Here is a 19,699-nt window from a genome sequence, read left to right as displayed (position 1 = left end):
GCTCTGCTTCTTCTCATGCACCTTATTTCATTAACCGTCACGCTTCCTGATTCCCGGTCCTGTCCTTGTTCTTTTTCCAAGACACCTGAAGGAATAGCCTGTCTTATTAGCCACATCGTATTAGCACAGAAATTTACCATGAGCCCTCAGGTTTTTCCATCTGAGCGGCAGTTACATAAAAATGAGTAGTAAACCACAAACCGTGTACTCTGTAATACTATAATCTCAAGGGTCTTCAATCAAAGTCCTGTTGGTTGGACCACAAGGCAAGAAGTAGAGCTGTAATCTCCCAATGAAAGCCTACAGCTGTGCTACTCATAGAGCGTACTTAATGGAGGATGTGATTCTGTGCAGCAGCGCTTGTCCCACAAGGTGACTCGGTCAGCAAAACCATGTGAATTTAGAAGACCACCCTTGGGTTGCAGTAATGGTCGAAGGCCACGGTTATGTACTAACTGGTGCGCCGCAGCATAAATAACAGGCACGGGGCATCTGGCAGGGCCGTAGATCATCCTGACGACAGTGGAAGTATGTTATCAGATAGGAGAAAAAGGGAGAAGTGGAGATGAATAGGAAAGGGGGGAGAGGGAAACGATAAAAAGAGAGAGGGAAGGGAGAAAAGGAAGGAGATGAGGGGGGAATTAGATGACTGTTATTGATTATCTGCCTGTAGGCGAGGAAGTAGGGCCAAATGTTCTGCTCAGCCAGACAAAAAAGTGTATTATTTCAAAGGTCATGGCTTGCATTACCGTCTTTTCACGCCAAGTACACTTGGATAAACAGCAGAATAACAGCACAATGATGCGAGCATTAGCTGGTAGCTTGTATTAACAACTGCATTAATACTGTTTTTGTTGTGACTGTGTTTTTGGGATGGTCCATTGCATGCAGGTGTACCGGTGCAGGTTTGTTTGATGCCCCACTATCTCCATAGCAACTGCCATAACACCTGGTCTAGAAGATAGCATGCCAGAGGCTCCACAAAAAATTCAGGCATATTTGAATGCACATTTCATTGCACATTGTACAATTGCCACCATTTCCATGGAGATTTTCACAATTTTCATGTCATTACAACAGTATTACATCAATGGCCTCCTCGCTGGGTCTTTGATGTCGGGGTGTGCCGTGTCATCCCTACCGAGGAGACCTCTGCAGTGGGAGCTCTGCTAACTAGTATTTCTCTGAAGAGCAGAAGGGTCCTGCTCACATGCCCTTCATGGCAGAACATGTGAGAGAACTCCTTGCCCTTCGATGTTTGCAAGTCAGAGTGCAGAGGCAGCTACATGAATACCAGTCAGGGCTGTCTGCTTTTCTTCGAGGCCTATTAGTCGCTGTCTGAAAGCCTGAATGTCACAGAATTTCAGAAAAACACCCACAAATGCAAGCATACCTTTAAAACACATACAAAGAAGACATTGAGTGAACCACCAGAAAAAACTAACAAGTTACAGCTGTAATGATGTGATGCTACCAAATGGTAGTGCTGTTATACCCACAATTTTATCCTCTGCTCCTATCCAAAGCTGTTTTCACATGCTCTCCTTAAAAAATACTTGAAAATTTCAAATGAGCCTGCCCTGAAATATTCCTTAGCCGCATAAAACCACTCACAGTAGGAGAGAGTTTCCCTGTTGGATACCCAAGAGGGTAGATGAAGCAGCAGAGTCCAGCACTGATGGCAGTTTTTGCCTATTTTTACTCTATGAGTAATTGAAAGCATTTACAGTTTCAACTAATAAGAGAATATAAAGCTGCTTCATTGTGTGAACAAAGCAGTAGCAAGATATGTACATCATCGCCTTGAACTACTTTCTCTGTGGGATGTTTCCCGAGTTTTATATACTACATTTACTCATCAGCTCCTTAGACCCAGACTTCTTGTGAAAATGTTACTAAAGGAGGGCTCACAGGAAAAAGTCATTAAAAAATAGAGGACATTTTCAGGAGTTTTGGGACTACGACAGAGTGTCAAAGCTTTTGTTCCTCATATATTCAGCCATCAGCTACACCAATGAGCAAATTTAGTGATAGAGATAAAATGGTTGTTTTAATGATGACAGTGTTGAAGTAATGAAATTCCACCACCGTCATCAACCAGATTTAAATTATCATGAAAACCGTCAGAGATAACGACGCTGTAATAATGTCCAACTTAGGCTCGTTAACTGAGGTGATTGGAAAAAAAAAAAAACATCCATAGGTTGACTGGGGAGGTAAAGAAACGTCTCAGCGAAGAGGAGATATCATTGTCATTTGCTCTGCTCTGTCATTGCCTACTAACTGTCACTGTCTAGGCCTAGGGGCACTTAAGTAGTAAGCTAATCAATTCACAAGCTCAAAACACATTGGCATCATAGTAAAATTAAACCAACATGCTGTACTGCGATTGGAAAAAGAAACTTAGACTGTGCGAGCAGAATGCACTCACTGGCTTTAGCTGCTCCTCATCTGCTCAAAAGCACTTCCAAATTTTGAAAGTTGTTTTTTAGCTCTATAAAGTAGATATAACAGATGGATTTATGGCTTTTTTTTTTTTACTTTTTAACTCAAGCTTTACGTATTTTGTAACATTTTTGCCGAAGAAATGTGTTGTTTTGCCTTTCCACCAAACAAAAGGAAAAAAAGCCTGCTAATTGTAGCATTGATAATTAATGAATTAATTTAACAAGTAACTTTGCTTGACTTAATGTAAAACATCTTGCACTGTCTCTTACTACTTTACTGTAGCTCCAGTACTGTAGGAAAGCTCACTGTGGTAATATGCATGATTGCACTGTTTAAAGTAAACTATCTTAGATCATTTTAAGGGTAAACCAGGTAAATCTGCCTATATCCTTGCATATTTTATATTTCTCATCATGTTCAGTCAGCATTCCTACACACTTTGGACATCTTGCAACTGTACTATCAATGCTAACAGACTAGAAAAATACCTAACATGAGCTTGTACTTATTTGAATATTAAATTTTTATACTTTCCAGGTTTTTTATTTTTTTATATTTAATGTTCTTCTGACCTGACATGCCAGATAGATGTGTTTCACACATCCATCTGGGAAACCTCTGCTAGACGGAGTTTGGGAAAGGGCAGAGCCTTTGAATAAAAAAACTCAGAGGGTGATTGAATGACCGCTCTGTCTGTCACAACCAATCAGAGCAACCCGTGACGTGACAGCCGCTACTGAGGAAAAAACTCCATAGAGAACAGCATAACGCGAAACATGGCGACTGTAGACATGTCAGTACAAGACTTTTATTGTTTTTGAAAAGAAAACAACTCACTGCTGTTCTTTGTTCTTCTTTTAACGAACAACTGTCTCAAGTTCTGATAAAACAGGCGCTTTAGCAGCATCCACGCTTAGCCTATGTCTTTCACCATAGATGCACTGGCCTCTTGTTGCTGCTTGCTTATGTCACAACTCTGCCGGGCCTGAAAGTACTGCCCCTCGACGCTGATTGGTCCTGTCACTTTCGAGCTGGGGCCCAAACTGTTCTGATGGGAGCTTTGAAAGATGGAATCACCAGTGAGAAACACGGAAACAAATCCATCTGCTTTGCAAGTTTAATGTTCTTGTACATTGAGAGCAAAGCTAACCAGAATCAAAATCCTTGTTGTGTAAGCATACTTGGCCAATAAAGCCTATTCTGATTCTGATAAAGATTAAGTTGGATAAGGAGCTTTGGATTAAATATACGACTTGTATCTGTTATTTCCTTTGGTGGCTTTGGTCTTATATATACATATACTATACATATATTTGTTAAGAACATACAGTATCCAAAAAGTGTGAAAGTATTGAACATTTTACAACCTTAAAAACAAAACTTTTTTAAAAGCACACTTTGTAAGTTTTCATGTTAACTTTAAATATGTTAATATTTTTTGTGTTTATGCAACCGAAAAGTGTGTAGTGCGCTGCTGCTAAATTGATTTATAGTATTTTTTAAATAGAAAACTTGATTAATTATTACTTTTTGAATATTTTCAGCATATTGTACACCGTTATAATTCTGAAAACCTATATATAATAGGTAATAGTGTATATCCTTGCATCGCTGTTTGGGGAGAAATGCATTCTCTCAGGTAGAAATGAATGATCTAACTCATATACTCTTAAAAAATTAGAGTCACTAGAGTCATTAAACTTGCATGTCTTGGGTTGTGGAACCTACTCAGAGACAGCATGCAAACTACACAGACAACCCCCCCAGCTGACCAGCCTGCAGGTTTCAAACCTAGAAGCAGGTAAAGCTGCAGCACTAACCACTTCACAGCTGCCACTCCTCATAAATCCTTTGCAGTTTAACATTTTCCAAATGAACTTGCTGAATGTTTAACACACCATCGGCGATCCGACTATTCATAGAGCTCTCGCAGTTGAACTCATGTTAGCTTTGGCTCTCTGTTTGCACCTCCTGCTGCTGCTGACACCTCTCACACACTTCCGTGTCTCACACAGATGCAAATGTCTGTCTCGACGATGTTCTTGGCTAGAAACAGCCGCAGGCCATGCGCTTTGTTTTTCTGCAGACGGCTTGTCTGCTTTTTAGTGTTAGATTGACTCAAGACCAGTCGAGACATAGACATAGCCACCTCACTGCACTATATATAGTCTCCCTCACACGTTGTACCAGCAGAACAGTGAATAATTAAAAAGGTTTATCAGCTCAACCATACGAAACACAGAGACTCTAACCTTTGCTTCCCATTCTTTGCACATTTAACAAACTAGATTGCTCTTTTCACACATTTAGCCGGCAGTGAAGAGCAAAATGCAACACTTTCTCACACATGGGAAAATGAAATGACCTACATATCTTCCAGAAGAGTTTTATTTTTTTACCATAAGTATAAAGACAGCGCGCTGATGTATGTTTAAAAGGGTAGATTTTAGAGCAGTAATATTTCATGAGCCAAGTGGCTCTGTTGCTGTCACTGTGGTCCTTTGGTTCCTGCTATCAAAGGAGACATCACCTTTAATTGTTGTCATCCATCACTTGGCAACAGGCGCACATGGAGATCATAGGCCTTTTTTATTTCTTGCTGGAAATGAGATCAGCTCAGATGTAAACGCAAAAGAACCAAAGGAAGACTCACTCAGTTGGCTTAATTTTTGATGCAGGTCGTTGATGCTGAATTAGATTAACAATTGATTCAGAATCGAGCGAGATGCTCGGGGCACTCATCACAGCTCCTGTTCATGCTCCTGCATTGTTTTCTTATGAATATTTCTGCACACATGTTTCCTGTGTGCATGCTCCTTCTGATGGTGTAACTGTAACCTAAAACATGCATAGCTGCACATGTCATTCAGCACTTTCTGCTCTCGAGTTTAACACAGTTGGAGATAGTAGGGCACACTGAAATGGAAATGAGGCCAGATTTTTTTTTCTACAGAACTTGTGCATCCTGTGCCACTGTGTCAGGGCTCCCCTGTTATGAAGGAGTGAGGGTTTCTGGAGTGTTTTCCCTCCATTGAGATGAGTGTGTTTGAGTTGAGGAGGAAAAACGCTGGCTGACGATAGTGTTGGATTGAGCTCCAGCAGCCTCCCAGTGGGACAGGAGGACAGGGACGGGTCTCTTCCAGCAGGGCTCTGATTAGACCCATCGCCCTAGCTGCCACGCTCCACTCACACTGGTAATTGGAGCTGGCGGGAGGTTGGCATGCACCCCTCCTTTGCCCCCTCCTCTTCTCCACCCTTCTTCTCTTCTTTCTCACTTTTCTCTCACATCTACATCCTACCCCACCTGTCCATGGCAGTTACAGCAGGGCCACACCTATTTGACACAACAGTTTGTGAGAACTTCCTAATTGGACAGATAATCACAAAGTTTGTTTGCACAATATGCTGCTGATGTTCTCCCTAGCCTTTCAAGTATAATCATACTAGGGGTGGGCGATATGGACCAATATGTTCATTCTTATTCCTTTAATTTTAAAGTGTGTTCTAAGGACTGATGACCTTGCAAAGCAGATAGATTGGCCCAATTCCATGTCTGTCATCAGGCAGATCCATCTTGCAAAGCTCCAGTTTGAAATGTTTGTGCCCAGTCTGAGAACAAATTTGACTAATCAACATAATTTGAGGTGAATTAGGTGGTGGCTACAGGTAGGGTTTAGTTGAACTTGAAGCCAGGAGAAATAGCTGCTACTGATGTAGCAATTAGCTCAGCTTTAGCTGTCATATCGCTGTAGTTTTAACAGAACAGGACCCACATTTCTTTACCAAAAAGAGCAGAGAACCACTCTAAAAGCAGTTGTTTTTGCTCTTCCCCCCACCTGCTTCGGGTTTTATCGAAAAGCTTCACCATTTCCAAAATACAACAGCAAATGACTGCCGGCCCACAGTAAATGTTGCAGACAGAACATTTGTCCAATCACCTTCTGAGAATTTTTTGAAAAGTCCTACCCTTCCCAGACACCATGTACAGAGGTTTCCCAGAGTCACAGATGGGTCAGGTTAAGGGACTGGAGGTTTAGGTCTGAACAACATAAATATTTACAGGTATCTATGCTGGTATTGGCTAAAAAACTGTAAAAAATCATCATATTGGATAACTACAAAAATCCAATATTGTGCATCTGTACCAGAATAATAAACTCTGATTTAATTCTTATTAAAAATTTATTTTAAAAAATTAAGTCAAAAGATTTCCAGGGCTGTTTGATTCCACAGAGAAAAAGCGGCAGACAAACTCGTACACACTCTCTAAATTGCACAAGAACAACATTTATATATTGAGGCTCTCAGAATGGTCTGTACTCTTAAATACCATATTTTTAAAAAATGATAAAATATCCTGATATTTAATTCAGTGATATCATAAAGCATAGAAACTTAGCTGTCTTCAGACACATTTTTAACCAAAAGAGGGAGAGAGAGCACTGTCTAAACTGCACAGATTCATTGGTGATATTTGAAATAGTGGGTGGAATTAGCAGGGAATAAGGGAAATCCCTATTCTTGCCAGTTCCACCCACTGTGGTAGGTTGGTGGAACATGCATCCATATCACTTAGTTTCTACTAATAAAATCAGTCTTTCTTAAGTTAGATAAATAAAATGATGATAAATCTCCATTTAGATTCAACATTTCAAATATATTAGCCATGTTGCCAGTTAGCATTGTACTGTTAGTGGTTCTTATTAGAAACAATTTTTACTTAGCATTTGGCCTGGCATCTTTTCATAATTTTTGTCAAATCAGCATCAGTATGAAGTGATATCACCAAACTCTATCCCATTTGAAAATATATCACTTGTTTTGAAAACTAAATAGATTACCCATCCCTAAGTCTGCCCATTATTCAGTCCTATTAGAGTGACACACCGCTACAGAGCACTACATAAAGCCATCACTTCCTGGCTTCTCCATTCAGCCATACTCAGTAACCCCTGTAAACGAGTTCATCCACTAAGCTGCTCATATTGCACTATGACACTTTGCGTGATAAACGCCTGCTTAGAGAACAATGGTCCTCATTTTCCCATCACGAAGAACCAGTTCATGCATTCCTAGCTTTGCCTTGGGCTTTTCTCGTTTGCTAATCCAAGGCGTTTCTACCATTTTTTGTTGTAACAAGTGTATCACTGACGCACTTACAAATATAACAATAAAATACCACAGCTGACAGACAGGGTTTGCATGAAGCCAGCATGATTTCAGGGTGATGAAATGAAAAATAATGCCAGTTTGGGAGTCTAAATGTCACACTTTCAAGGTTATTTTTTGAATTGTTCTTTCTGTGGTTGTATTCATCTTAGCAATGCAGAGCCCACATGATATTATCACAAGATTTCCTCCTTACTCATATTTCCCCTCCAAGACTAGAAAGAGAAGTGTGGGTTTTTTTTTGTTGATGAATTACACTCGAGAACAAGAGAGCCTTTTATTAAAAATGCCCTCTATCTTGACAAACATCAACCTGCATCGCCTGCACTATTTCATTGGATCCTGGCCAAATTTCCCCACCGCTTTTCTTTTCCCTTCAAATTAAAAAGGTCTGAACAAAGGCATGTCTTTGTCTTCCCAGGATGACAATTTTGCAGACAAGACCAGCCGCAGGAATTGCTGTATTAGGAACAGACAGGCAGGGCTCAAATCTAACCCATCGACAAGATCTTTGATAAAGATGTCTATGGAGAGAACTTTTCAATTATTCTTTCTCACCAAAAGCCAAGGACATGGGCAACTTTCAAAAGTTATGTTAGATGAGGGCTCCTATTTGAGAAATTTAATCCTTTGCACTTAGTTTTCACATTCAAACCATATTGAAAAAAACAGCCTCAAACCTTTGCAAAAGAAAAAACATGCGGTGATTTAAGGTTTAAAAGATATGATTTTTCTTTTAAAGTTCCATTATATAAAAGGCAGTTTTAAGTTGCATAAGTACATGAAGAGTTTTATTTTTAAAAGTTGTAGTTTTTAGTCAGCCTTGAGAGGCCAGCAGGTCAAACTGTCCTCTGTCTGTGTGCTGCCTGATGGAGCACAATGGCTATACTAAATACAACTAAATCTACAGCAAAAGAAACTGACATCATTTTGAAAATCTTTGCAATTCCGAGAACATATCAGGCAGGTACGATAGAGACGGAGTAGTTGTGACGCTCAGGGCTAGTACCAGTGGTTCGAAATAGCATCTTAGCCAATTGCTGACACTGATGCAGATAGTTTTTCAGTACTCCTTATGTAGTGAAACTCCCAAAATGCAAACACTGAAGCATATCAGCACCTCTCACTTGCATCTCCCTTTTCTCCTTTTCTGAACTTCCCTGTTCTCTTTTTTGAAATCTCCTTCTTTTCTCTTTCTGCATATTCCTCTTTTCTCACCCAACATTTTCCTGCTCTTTCAGCCTCTCCGTCTCTTTCTGTTTCCTGCATCTCAGTCTTCTCTCTTTCAGTATCTCTTTTCTGTATTTCTGAACTCCCCTCTTTTAGCGTTATGCATCTCCCTTTCCCTATTTCTGTATCTCCATCTTCTCTCTTAAGGTATCTTCCATTTTCTTTTTTTCTTCAAATGTCTCATTTGTTTTTCTCGTTTCTCTCTTTCTGCATATCCTTCTCTTCCCTGCGTTTTCCCATTTCTTCTTTCAGCATCTTCCTCTTCTCTCTATCTGCATCTTCCTATTTCCTGTTTCCTTCTTTTGTCTTTCTACAGTCCTTTTTTCTCTTCCTGCAGCCTCCCATTCTTTCTTTCAGCAACTTCCTCTTTTTATTTTTAATAAGCTCAGGAAGATGATAATTCTTCTTTATTACTGAAGTAGTTTTGAATGGTTTACAAGACTATATTGAATAGAAAGTGTTCCCTTACCTTCACCATTAACATACATGAGGAGTACAAAGTATTTGCAACAACATTTAGCTGTAATGCACTCTAGTACATCACTTCCCCAGGACTATCTGACCTTGAATTCAGCCTGCTTCCTGGATAAATAGAAGTTGATTTTCTACATATGTTTAACACTTACTGTACATACAGCCAGCATTATCCCCTATAAGAACTGACACAGTGAGTAAGCCACAGTTTTCTTCCCCTGATCATTCATACATATTGTTAAAGAAAAAAAGACACCCACCAGTGTTCCTGCAATGCAAACATTAAGCCAAAGTAGAGGATAGATTCATGTATAAGCTTTGCAGCAGCTGTTTGCTTTTTTAAGTATTCCCTGTTTGTGCTTCCTGGTATGACGGAGCTGCTGACTCGTGTAATAACTCCTTTGGGGTCTTTTGCCCCTGTTTCACCAATGGTTTGCATTTTTCACAGCCCGGGAACATTTGCCAATAATCGTAATCATAAATATTCTATAGGAGGCAGCACGAGGGGGAGTGCTGGAAAATATACCACGCTCATATTTCAGTGAAAAGTGAAGTTCCCTGAAAGCAGTACGGCATAAGGAAAGGGCTTGTCTGTTGGAAACTTTCTAGTACAAATCTTAAAGTTGTTGCAGAGGATATTCAAGAAAACTGACCACATTTATGACTACACCGCAGTGTATGTCTCTGTGAATCCAACTGTGTCAGTACTTAGACTTAAGGGAGCATGAACATGTTATAATCTCCAGATTAAATGATTTTAGGAGCCCAATCGTGGGTTTAATCTACAACAAAAAAAAAGGACCAGATGTTCACTTGATTGAAGATCAAGCAAATGCTCGAAGCTTTAATTCAGAAATCTGTAGAAATGTTTAAAACATCAGGAAGGAACTTTGATGGATGTAAACAAGCCTGCTGGGACAAATTAGAGACAAAATATGCATTTCTCTGATTCACTGGTTTGAGTTTGAATAAGATGAACATTTTTCTGTTGCTTGCATACAACATTTCTTCTAACTTTCAAATAAAATATTCTTTTTAGATCTTTTAGTTGCAGGAATGAGAACTGGTTGAGAAAAGAACAAGATGCAGTATTTTTCTAACCCTGAACTGAATGCTATTTTTTTATCTTAACAATCCATAAATCAGTATTTGGTGAAATTACCCAGATTTTTAATGACGGCCCATTCTTCTCTGAGTTGAAACATTGATATTCTGTTTTTTAGGGACATGATTTCACTGCATTCTTGCTGTGTAATGAGTCATGCATCTCTCCAAGTCGTCATTTGCTGCCAATAGAACACCTTAACTGGGATATTTTTTTGAGATGGCATTGGGTCATAGCTTTCAAGTGTCATTGCATGCTCTCAAACAGTCTTTATCTTTGCTCTTGGGTGACATTGTCCCATTGTGTCATTAAGTGGCTTTGATCGAGGATCCGTCACAAACTCAGCAGTTTATTACAGGATGTCTGCACGGTCTCAAAAAATATTAAAAGTTGATAAATCAGTTTAGCCAAAGTAAGGCCTTTAAAAAGTATTAAAAAGTCTTAAATGCAAGACTGTAAGGTCTTAAATTGTTTTTGTTATATTCATATTAATCTAAAGAGGTTGTAGGTTAGTTTTAAGTCATAGGACACATTTTTAATGAAGTGAGACATTGTGCCAGACTACCTTTATTGTATGCTTGGAACATTTTCAGTCCACCCAGTCTGATGGAAATAAATAACTGAAATGAATACTACTCAGTTAAAGTGAGCTATGGCTGCAACAGTAAAGGCATCACTGACACATGACTGCGAATCAGAATTAAAGAGTATCTTACATGTTTTGAAATGGGCAGTTATATGGTAAATACAGTAGGGCTGTCGATTAAAAAAACTACAACTTCAGATGTGACAACGCAATGTTGTCATGCTCAGAGTCAATCTTGACAACATGTTGCACAAATGTGTGTCACTCTGCAAGCCAAGGTGAAGCTCGATGGCATCTCCTTTGTCTGGTGAAATGCCTGGAGGTTGCTGGTGGTTTTCGAGTCCTCTGGACATCCACAGCACCACCAGGGGCTCCTGGCAACCTTACTACCTGCCCAGACAGTACCCAAGGCCATGAATACTCACAACATCCAGCCCTTATTCCACCCCAAATGTGTGGATATTTACCTGACACATTATTGAGGCTGATTTTGGGCATTTTACCGATTATGGGTATCTGCATTTTATGTTACCAGTAATTAATGAAGTTAATCAATCAAATAGGGTGCTACTTTGGTTCCACTGCAAAATACGTCTTCCCCTTTGGCTTTATTTTTATACAGTCTCATCAAAAATCTTGTATACAACACAATTTGATTGGCTAGATGCCACATTAGTACTGGCCAGATGACACTTAATCCTGGGAGCAATTTACACTATGGTTTCTTTGTGCTGTTTCTCATGCTGATAGAGCTATGGCTACATTTTTATTTTCATTCATTTTTTTATCATTCAATTTAAATTTTGCTGCACATTAAGAACATTTTGTTTGTTATAATAACTGCATGTTGGTTCCAAATATGGGTTGTCAGTCCCATGAGCTACCAATAATTAGTGTCAGTATTGGTCGACCCCTAAGTGGACTTTGTCATTCTTTATTCCCACGCCCCTGGCTATATGCAAGGTCATCCAGAGCACCACCAGGGTTGTGTCAAGCCTCCTTCCTGCCTGATACTACCCCCTTACTTGCCACATTTATGCCTTACTTCACAATTTTTGGCCCAAAAATGCCTAAAAGTTCTGCTCAGTACTGCATTTTTTAATCTAAATGTATGCTGTTCTACTTTTAGTGTTTCTGCAGAGAAAACTTGTAAATAGGTACTTCTAGATTGTTGTATAACTACTTTAAGGCTGTTGAAGTTAAAAATACCCCCCCCCCCCAACTTCGCTACCACATGGTGTCAAGTTTTTTTTTCCACATTTTTTTCTCATAGTGTGATCTCAAAATTCTCCAAGCAAGCCTACTTTGCATACTATGACATAAACACCCTGCATTTTATTTTTTATTTTTTCAACTGTGTTGTCATTGCTAGTGTTAGATAATGAATCTTAAAAAGTATCACATTTAATGTCAGGTGTTCTGTGTATATTAAGTAAAATGAGGTGTACACTGGAATGGAGCTGCTCCTGTGCATATGGAGATGCATATTTAAGAACATTTTTGAGCTGTGGCGGTTGATTTTTCTTGGGTACTATGTAAACATTTTTCTCTTGGTGTTCATCTCTAAGAAGATTTAACTGATGCAGACTTACAGGCGGCTCCAAACTTTTAATTTTGTTTGAAGATTACTCCTCAAAGAAGGCACTCATTGATTTACTTGAGCGTACGTATCAGATATACAGTACGTGTTCAAAAAATAGGGGCTTTTTTCTCTTCTGGGGCTCCACAATTCTCCAAAATCCAGATAATCACTCAGTATGGAGTCGTAGCTGCATCACTGCACACAGGCTTGTACCACATTTCATTCAGTTCCTCTGCGAGGTCCCCAAACAATCCACCATCCCTGAACACAAACACCTGTCCCCATACCAACTGTGCCCCCCTCCCTGGTGAAACCCTGCAGGAGAAAATTGGGGATAAGTCAGCAGCCACAAAGAGACTCTCTCTAAGGTGTTCTGTAACCGTTATGAACATGTTCTGAGTGAATAGTAAGTAGGTGAGAGAAGTTCAGCTCCCTCAAGAGTATAAATTATTTAATGCTTTCCCTAAATTGCACCTTAAAAGAACAGAAATCTATTATTCTGCTCATGTTTGGGCAATGAACTGCCAAGGTTTAAGAAAATATCTCCACCTTCTCCTTTCTACTTTGCTTTGAAGGTGACAGAGCAAACCACAGAGGAACATGGAGCTCTTCTGTTACTGTTATTCCCACAATGACAAATTGTTCAGCATTATTTCATTGTGTCTGTTTGGTAGAGGTATCCTGATTTCAGTCAGGACAAATCCTATATCGTTAGACAGGAAGAAAGCCTCACCACAGAGATAAGAGGCCATGCAGAGATCTGTCAACTCCATCTGAATATGAGACGATCCGGGCTTCAGGCCAAACACGAGGGTGAAAGGAGGAACAACTGCTCAGCCTGGGATCAGAACAAAGTACAACACCCATGCAGCTTTTCGTGCCCCAGACATATAAGTTTACATATGGATTTAAGATGCAGACAAGCCAAGTGAGGGGGGAAAATTGAGAAAATCCTATTTTATGCATCCTGTAGGCTTAATATGATGCTCGACGGCCTTCTGCTGATGTAACAGGAGAGGCAATCAGGATAAAATTCAGACATAAGTTCACTTAATGTCTGCATTAGAAGGTAGGAAAAGTAAAACGAGCGTAGTTAAAAGTAGGCAAATGTAAGCAGGGAAAAATTAGTGAGATGCAGATTTTTAGCAGCCAGTTTTATGAGTCTTTTCTTACCTCTACATACTTCTATTTTAGGACTTCCTTCAGATAAGAATCTTCTGTAATAAGTTCTTCCTGTTGCAGATCAATGATGTGAGACAATCCTGCATCATTGTGACACAGCTCTCAAACTTTAAAAACTGATATTTTTGTGCATGAATAGTATTTTTTAGATGCAGATTTTTTCAACAATGCTTAAGCCAATCACTAACTCGAGGAGACACACAGCAGTACTTGCATGCTCACACTCACGTTTACACCCAAGGAAATGAGGTAGAAATAACTAAGAGGGTTTTATCCAATCCATGCGTGAAGGACACTAGACGTACCATCACATATCATTCACATGTAATTGTTACTTGAAAGCGATCCATAATGGGAAAATGCCAAACAAAACAGAATAAAGGAAAGAAAACAAAAGAAAGCAATCAATATGAAAATGCAAAAGCTGTCAAGATAAGGCACACACTGTGCGTAAATGTGATGTCAGTTTGAGTATGTAGACTGATCCAGGAGGACCTGAGAAATCCCTGGCTTTATTCTTGATTGGACAGTATTTAAAGTATGAGCAGGACCACAATGGCTATTGAAAGGCAGTGCAAGCCTTTAATTACGGGGACTTAGTGTGACAATGGGGATGCACAATATTGTCAGCATGGTATTGGTATCAAGAAATCTGAAAATTTCTGCAATATATATAGCCCATCTATCAGTGGTAAATTTCAGCTGTAAATATTGGCCTATACCAGCCCAAGCCATTGGCCTATTTCAGCTGTATAAATATTGTCCCATATCTGCTGTAGAGATTGTCCTAAATCAGCTGTCAATGTCAGCCTGTATCAGTTGTTAATACAAGCCTTTTCCGGGCTGGCCTGTATTTATCTGTAAATATTAGCATATATCAGCTGTAGATATTGGCTTATTATCAACTGTAAATATCAGCCTATATCGGCTGTAAATGCCAGCTTGTATCAGCTGTAAACATGGGCCTTTATCAGCTGTAAATATTGACCTATATCAGTTGTAGACATTGGTTTATACCAACCGTAAATATCAGCCTATATCAGCTGTAAATATCGGCCTATGTAAGCTGTAAATATCAGCCTATATCCGCTGTAAATATTGGCCAACAGTCACTAGAAAAAGTATGTGAACCCTTTGAGATTTCTTGGATTTCTGCATAAATTGGTCATCAAATGTGTTCCGATCTTCATCTAATTCACAACAATAGACAGACACAGTATGCTTAAACTAATACTGCACAAAAAATGATATGTTTTCATGTTTTTATTGAACAAAACATGTAAACATTCACAGTGCAGGGTGGAACAGTGCAGTGAAAAACAACCCTCATATCAAATGTAATCAGAGCTGTTTGCTGAGAATGCTGGATGTTTTGAGCCTTACTCTCCCTCTCAGCTGTACTTGCAGAGACCTGTAATCACAGTCTTCCATGGTTGACCACTTCAGTGGAGTTACTGGAGATTAAATACCTCACACACACACACAGCATGGTGAAAGATTTCCCCTTTTTTCTCACCTTTCATGAGAAAAGGTCCTTTGAATATATGTTTAACTCTTCAGATAATCATTCCTGTATTACACCGTGTACCATTCCTCTCAGTTATTTGTTTATCTGTGACATGATAGTCATGTACTGGAAGTCTTAAACTTTTCTAAATCCCTAAAATCTTTCTCTTGTATTAATTTTGTTCAACCCTGCAGACCGGCCATCATCTGCTCATTCCTAACCTGCAGTAAGGTATCCCTCTGTTCAACCGAAGGCAGGAGTTACAATCATTAGTGCTGTTCTAAGGATTTCATCTTAGCACTTTGGCCCCAAGGAGACATCTACATAAAAGAGAAGAGATAAAAGAGATTACAAGTTTGAGAGCAAGCTGATAATAATACCTCTCCAGGGCCATCATGTTTCCTCTTGATGAACGCTGTCCAGAGGTTAAATTGGGATTTATTATGAGGGCACAGGGAGGGGGGCTATGATTTGGGATTATTAGCAAAGTTAGGCCACACTGGTGACACTTTCTGTAACAGTTACTGTGTATTTTATCAAAGTTGATTTGCAAAATCATTGCAGACCATGAAAATCACATTTGTTCAAATAGAAACAATTCTGTTGCTGCTTTGCCACCCAAAAAAATTCTTCAAACTCAACTTATCAAATAATTTAGTCCAAATTCTAGACAAGTGCTACTCGTTTACACTCATTATTCAACATCTGAGTGATGTACACAGTAAGACAGCTTGTCATTACAGATTGAGACAGCTCTGAAGTGGTTGCTCAGTTGTGACTCTTAATCTCTAGGCTAAAAAGTACAGTGAAGTAGCTGTTTTCCACATTAGAAAAACGCTTAATAAGCACTTCATGAAGGCTTGTCATGACACCAGAAGTTCAAACTTAGACATGGAGAGATTTAATTATATAGATATACAGTTAAAATACTATGTCTGCAAAAACACAAGCCCTAAACACCTAATAATTTTATAAACAGAGAATTTCAATCCAAATTCAGACACTTTGACATTACTGAGAAAAGAATTTGAACATAACAAAGTACAAGTAATGAGCCGCCATTGTTTATTTTGAACAGGCATCTGCAAAGTCACTTATACTTTCTAAATAGTTGATTATTAGATGTGTTTTGATAGCATTAACGTGTTCTTAAGCATTTCATGACAATTTGAAACACGATTTCAACTTTTAACACTATGCCTGTGGTTTGTATTTATTGTACATGACCTCTCACGGCCCCTAAGCAGCACCTCCAGGGCCCAACAGTAGGCCCTGGTCCACACTTTGGGAAGCACTGTCTTAAGTAATGTCTTTAGTCATCGAATGAAGATCCATTGTAAGGTCTAAGTAAGTAAAGTTCATTTGTATTGCACATATAACCAACCTCAGCTGACCAGAGTGCTTCACAGGCAAAATAAAACAAATCCAATGGCATTAAAATTAAAACATTTCTGTCTATAACACCTCTGAATTGAACAAAAATAGATTTTTAATCTCATATTAAAGATGTTTTGACTGGTTTCAAAGGCCAGAAGAAAAAGCTGAGTTTTGAGTTGTACTTTAATGGATGAAAAAAGGTGCAGTCTTCCTTGAGATGAGCAGAAGACACTGCTGAGAAAACCAGAACAATTTTACTGGTGTGTAGGGTAATAAAAGGTCAGATAAATACAAGAGAGCTAAGTCATGGAGTAATTTAAAAATAAGTGCTAAAATTTTGAAATAAAATGATTTCTAAAATCAGCAGAGAGCCAGTGAAGGGGGGCCTGCCAGCAGCATTCTGCACATAATACAGACTCCCATCATAAAGGGAGCCCTGCATCAAGACCTATAGCCCTAATCTATTAGATTAACATGAGTGTCTTTTATATGTATGTTCTAGATTTCTGCATTTTGAGAACATTAAAAACAAACTGTCATGTAGGCTGTCATTACTGTGCAGTGCACTCTGGGTAGTGATATCTGGATGCATTGTTCTTCATCCCACATCTTTGTGACCGTACTCACCTCTGTCTATATGACATTAAGTTCTTTCATATCATCTTCTTTACTAAAATATCATCCAGGCTTAAATTGAAAAGGTTTTGGGTGCCGGTGTGGTTCAGTGGGTAGAGCAGGTGCCTATAAGCAGAAGCCATAGTCTTCAACACACTGCTCTGAAATGATCAATTACTGGTCTCGGTGCATGTTTGGTGCATTTCTTCACCCACTCTCTCTCCCCATATTTCTTGTCTCTTTTCAGCTGTCCTATCAAATAAAAACAAAATGCTCAAACAGTGTTCTTTAAAATAGAAAGTATGGCGCACTGCAGGAAAAGATGCTGGAGGATGTTATTTTACAGGTATAGAAAATTCAGAAATCTCTATTTGATGTCTTGGGAAATAAATTGATTTAATCAATGATCATATTGGAAAACATTTAGATTTTCTCTGGAACTTCTCTTCCGCTCTCATTGGTTAAGAACAGGCAAACTGGATGGAACCACCTCATCAGACCAAGAAACATTAGGATCAATTTTGCACCATTCCACTTTTTCTTCCCCTCCTCACACATATACATTCATGCACTTGAACAGATGTGCAGTGAATGATAAAAGCGATTGTTGGACTACTCGCATTTCCCTCATTGACCATATTTGGACATCCTGCTTGGAATATCTGCTGACCATTTGAGCTAACTATGTTCTTTTTCCTCATAAAATTCCCTTCTGCGATCAATACTCTCATCGTCAATATCCGTTTTCCTCTCTGTCTTTCATATGTGTTGCAATATTGAGCAGGAAAGAAAACTGATTAAAATCATAAATCTGGTTTGGTATGAAAAAGTCTGAGACTTTATTTTCAGCCCTATTTTATTTTTCATAGATAATCTCCTAATAAAATGTCAGTTTATATCTTAAAAAAATCCTTTCACGTCCCAATCTCAAATTCTGCTTCAGCTGTCATACTTTATGTGTTGTCATGGATATGCTGCTACATTCATAATGATGACTTGGATTATTCAAATAGGTTTGTTTAGCTTGCTAAGCCTAAGGTGGCTCATTTATGCATGAGTGCCCAGAGGCAGATTGCAGCTATCCTTTCCCTGTCTAAAGCTGAGACTCCCCATGCTGGGTAATAAACCTTCTATGATCATCAGTCAGAGACAGGATCTTTTTCCCTTAAATTTAAAACCCAAATCACAGCGAATCTGAATTTTGCCAGCATTATTTTCACACTTTTTTTATGTTTGTGTATGTGTGTGCTTTCTGAACGCTGCTGGGTTTGTAGCACCTGAAATGTGTTTGCTGTCTTTCCACTCTTCCCTGCCCTTTCCAGCTCAGCAGCTCTGATGCACTCAGCACCTCTTACAGCAATTTAGAACCTCTCTGCCAGAATCTTTTTGTAAACATGTTTTTCCTCTTCTTGTTTTTTCCGACTCTCTTGTGTCTAATGTACTTAAAATCTTCCTTTGCTAATTTTCAGAGAACCAGATCCCACATGGCTTCCCTACAATCGATATGGGTCCTCAGCTGAAGGTGGTTGAAAGGACCAGGACTGCTACCATGCTGTGTGCCGCCAGTGGAAATCCAGACCCAGAGATCTCCTGGTTCAAGGACATGCTTCCTGTGGATATCAGCAGCAGCAACGGGCGTATAAAACAGCTTCGTTCAGGTACAATTTAATATCATTTGATTTTATTTCATGTACAATCTGATTTGCTGTGATTTAACTCATTTAAGGTCTCTCCTACATGACTTACTGATGATGTAAATGTAGCACAGACAAGCTGCAGGGTACAATATACCATCAAATTCCAACACATATGAGTCATGAGGATGATGTGAAGCACAAAGAGCCTTTGTTGTCTTGTATGACTTCATATAGTCTCTTTCATCACTGAAGACTTGAAAGTTATATTCAAAGTTTGATATGTTAGCCGAGTTCTTGCAGATTTTGTTTCTTCACATCAGCACCAGCCATTAATAAAGTAACACAGAAGTTGTGAAGTGAACTTGTTCCTGCAGACTTTGACAGTGATGCATGAGTTTGTAACCTTCTAAAGTACAGAAAAGGAATTTTTCTCCATATTAAATAATCCTTAATCCCCTCTTAAACATGCAGCAGGGTCACTATGAGGCCAGCCAATGATGCATTAGCTACAATTCAACCTTGCAAAGAATAAGACAAAAAAAAATCAATGAGCTGCTCTTTGTTCACAGTATCAGTCCACTTGATAAATAAACAGTGGCTGCCTGACCCGGATCAGGAGGAAAAAGGTGCAAGGTGGAAAGATTAGAGGCTTTTGACCGGGCTCACTCTTGTCACTCCTTACTAAATCTACCTCACTTAGAGAGTGTCAGGCCAGGCTGCAGGTCTGAGGCTCCGAAGATTAAAGATGAGAGCTACTCCAGAAAAAAGCCTGGTGTTAAAGCTGCCC

General features: G+C 39.2%; 1 protein-coding gene across 11 annotated transcripts in view; it reads left to right on the top strand.

Moving 5' to 3' along the window:
* The window catches only part of LOC121519743 (receptor-type tyrosine-protein phosphatase F), a 272,460-nt gene that overhangs the window by 134,544 nt on the left and 118,217 nt on the right, over positions 1 to 19,699 (top strand). For all 11 annotated transcript variants that reach the window (XM_041802600.1, XM_041802610.1, XM_041802607.1 and 8 more), the window contains exon 5: positions 18,745 to 18,933. In XM_041802600.1, coding sequence (XP_041658534.1) covers positions 18,745 to 18,933 — 189 coding nt within the window. The remainder of the gene's footprint in view (positions 1 to 18,744; positions 18,934 to 19,699) is intronic.

Source organism: Cheilinus undulatus, linkage group 13, assembly GCF_018320785.1.
Source record: "Cheilinus undulatus linkage group 13, ASM1832078v1, whole genome shotgun sequence".
Lineage (NCBI taxonomy): Eukaryota > Metazoa > Chordata > Actinopteri > Labriformes > Labridae > Cheilinus > Cheilinus undulatus.
Note: the sequence above shows the minus strand (reverse complement) of the source record. Positions and strands in the feature narration are given on the sequence as shown.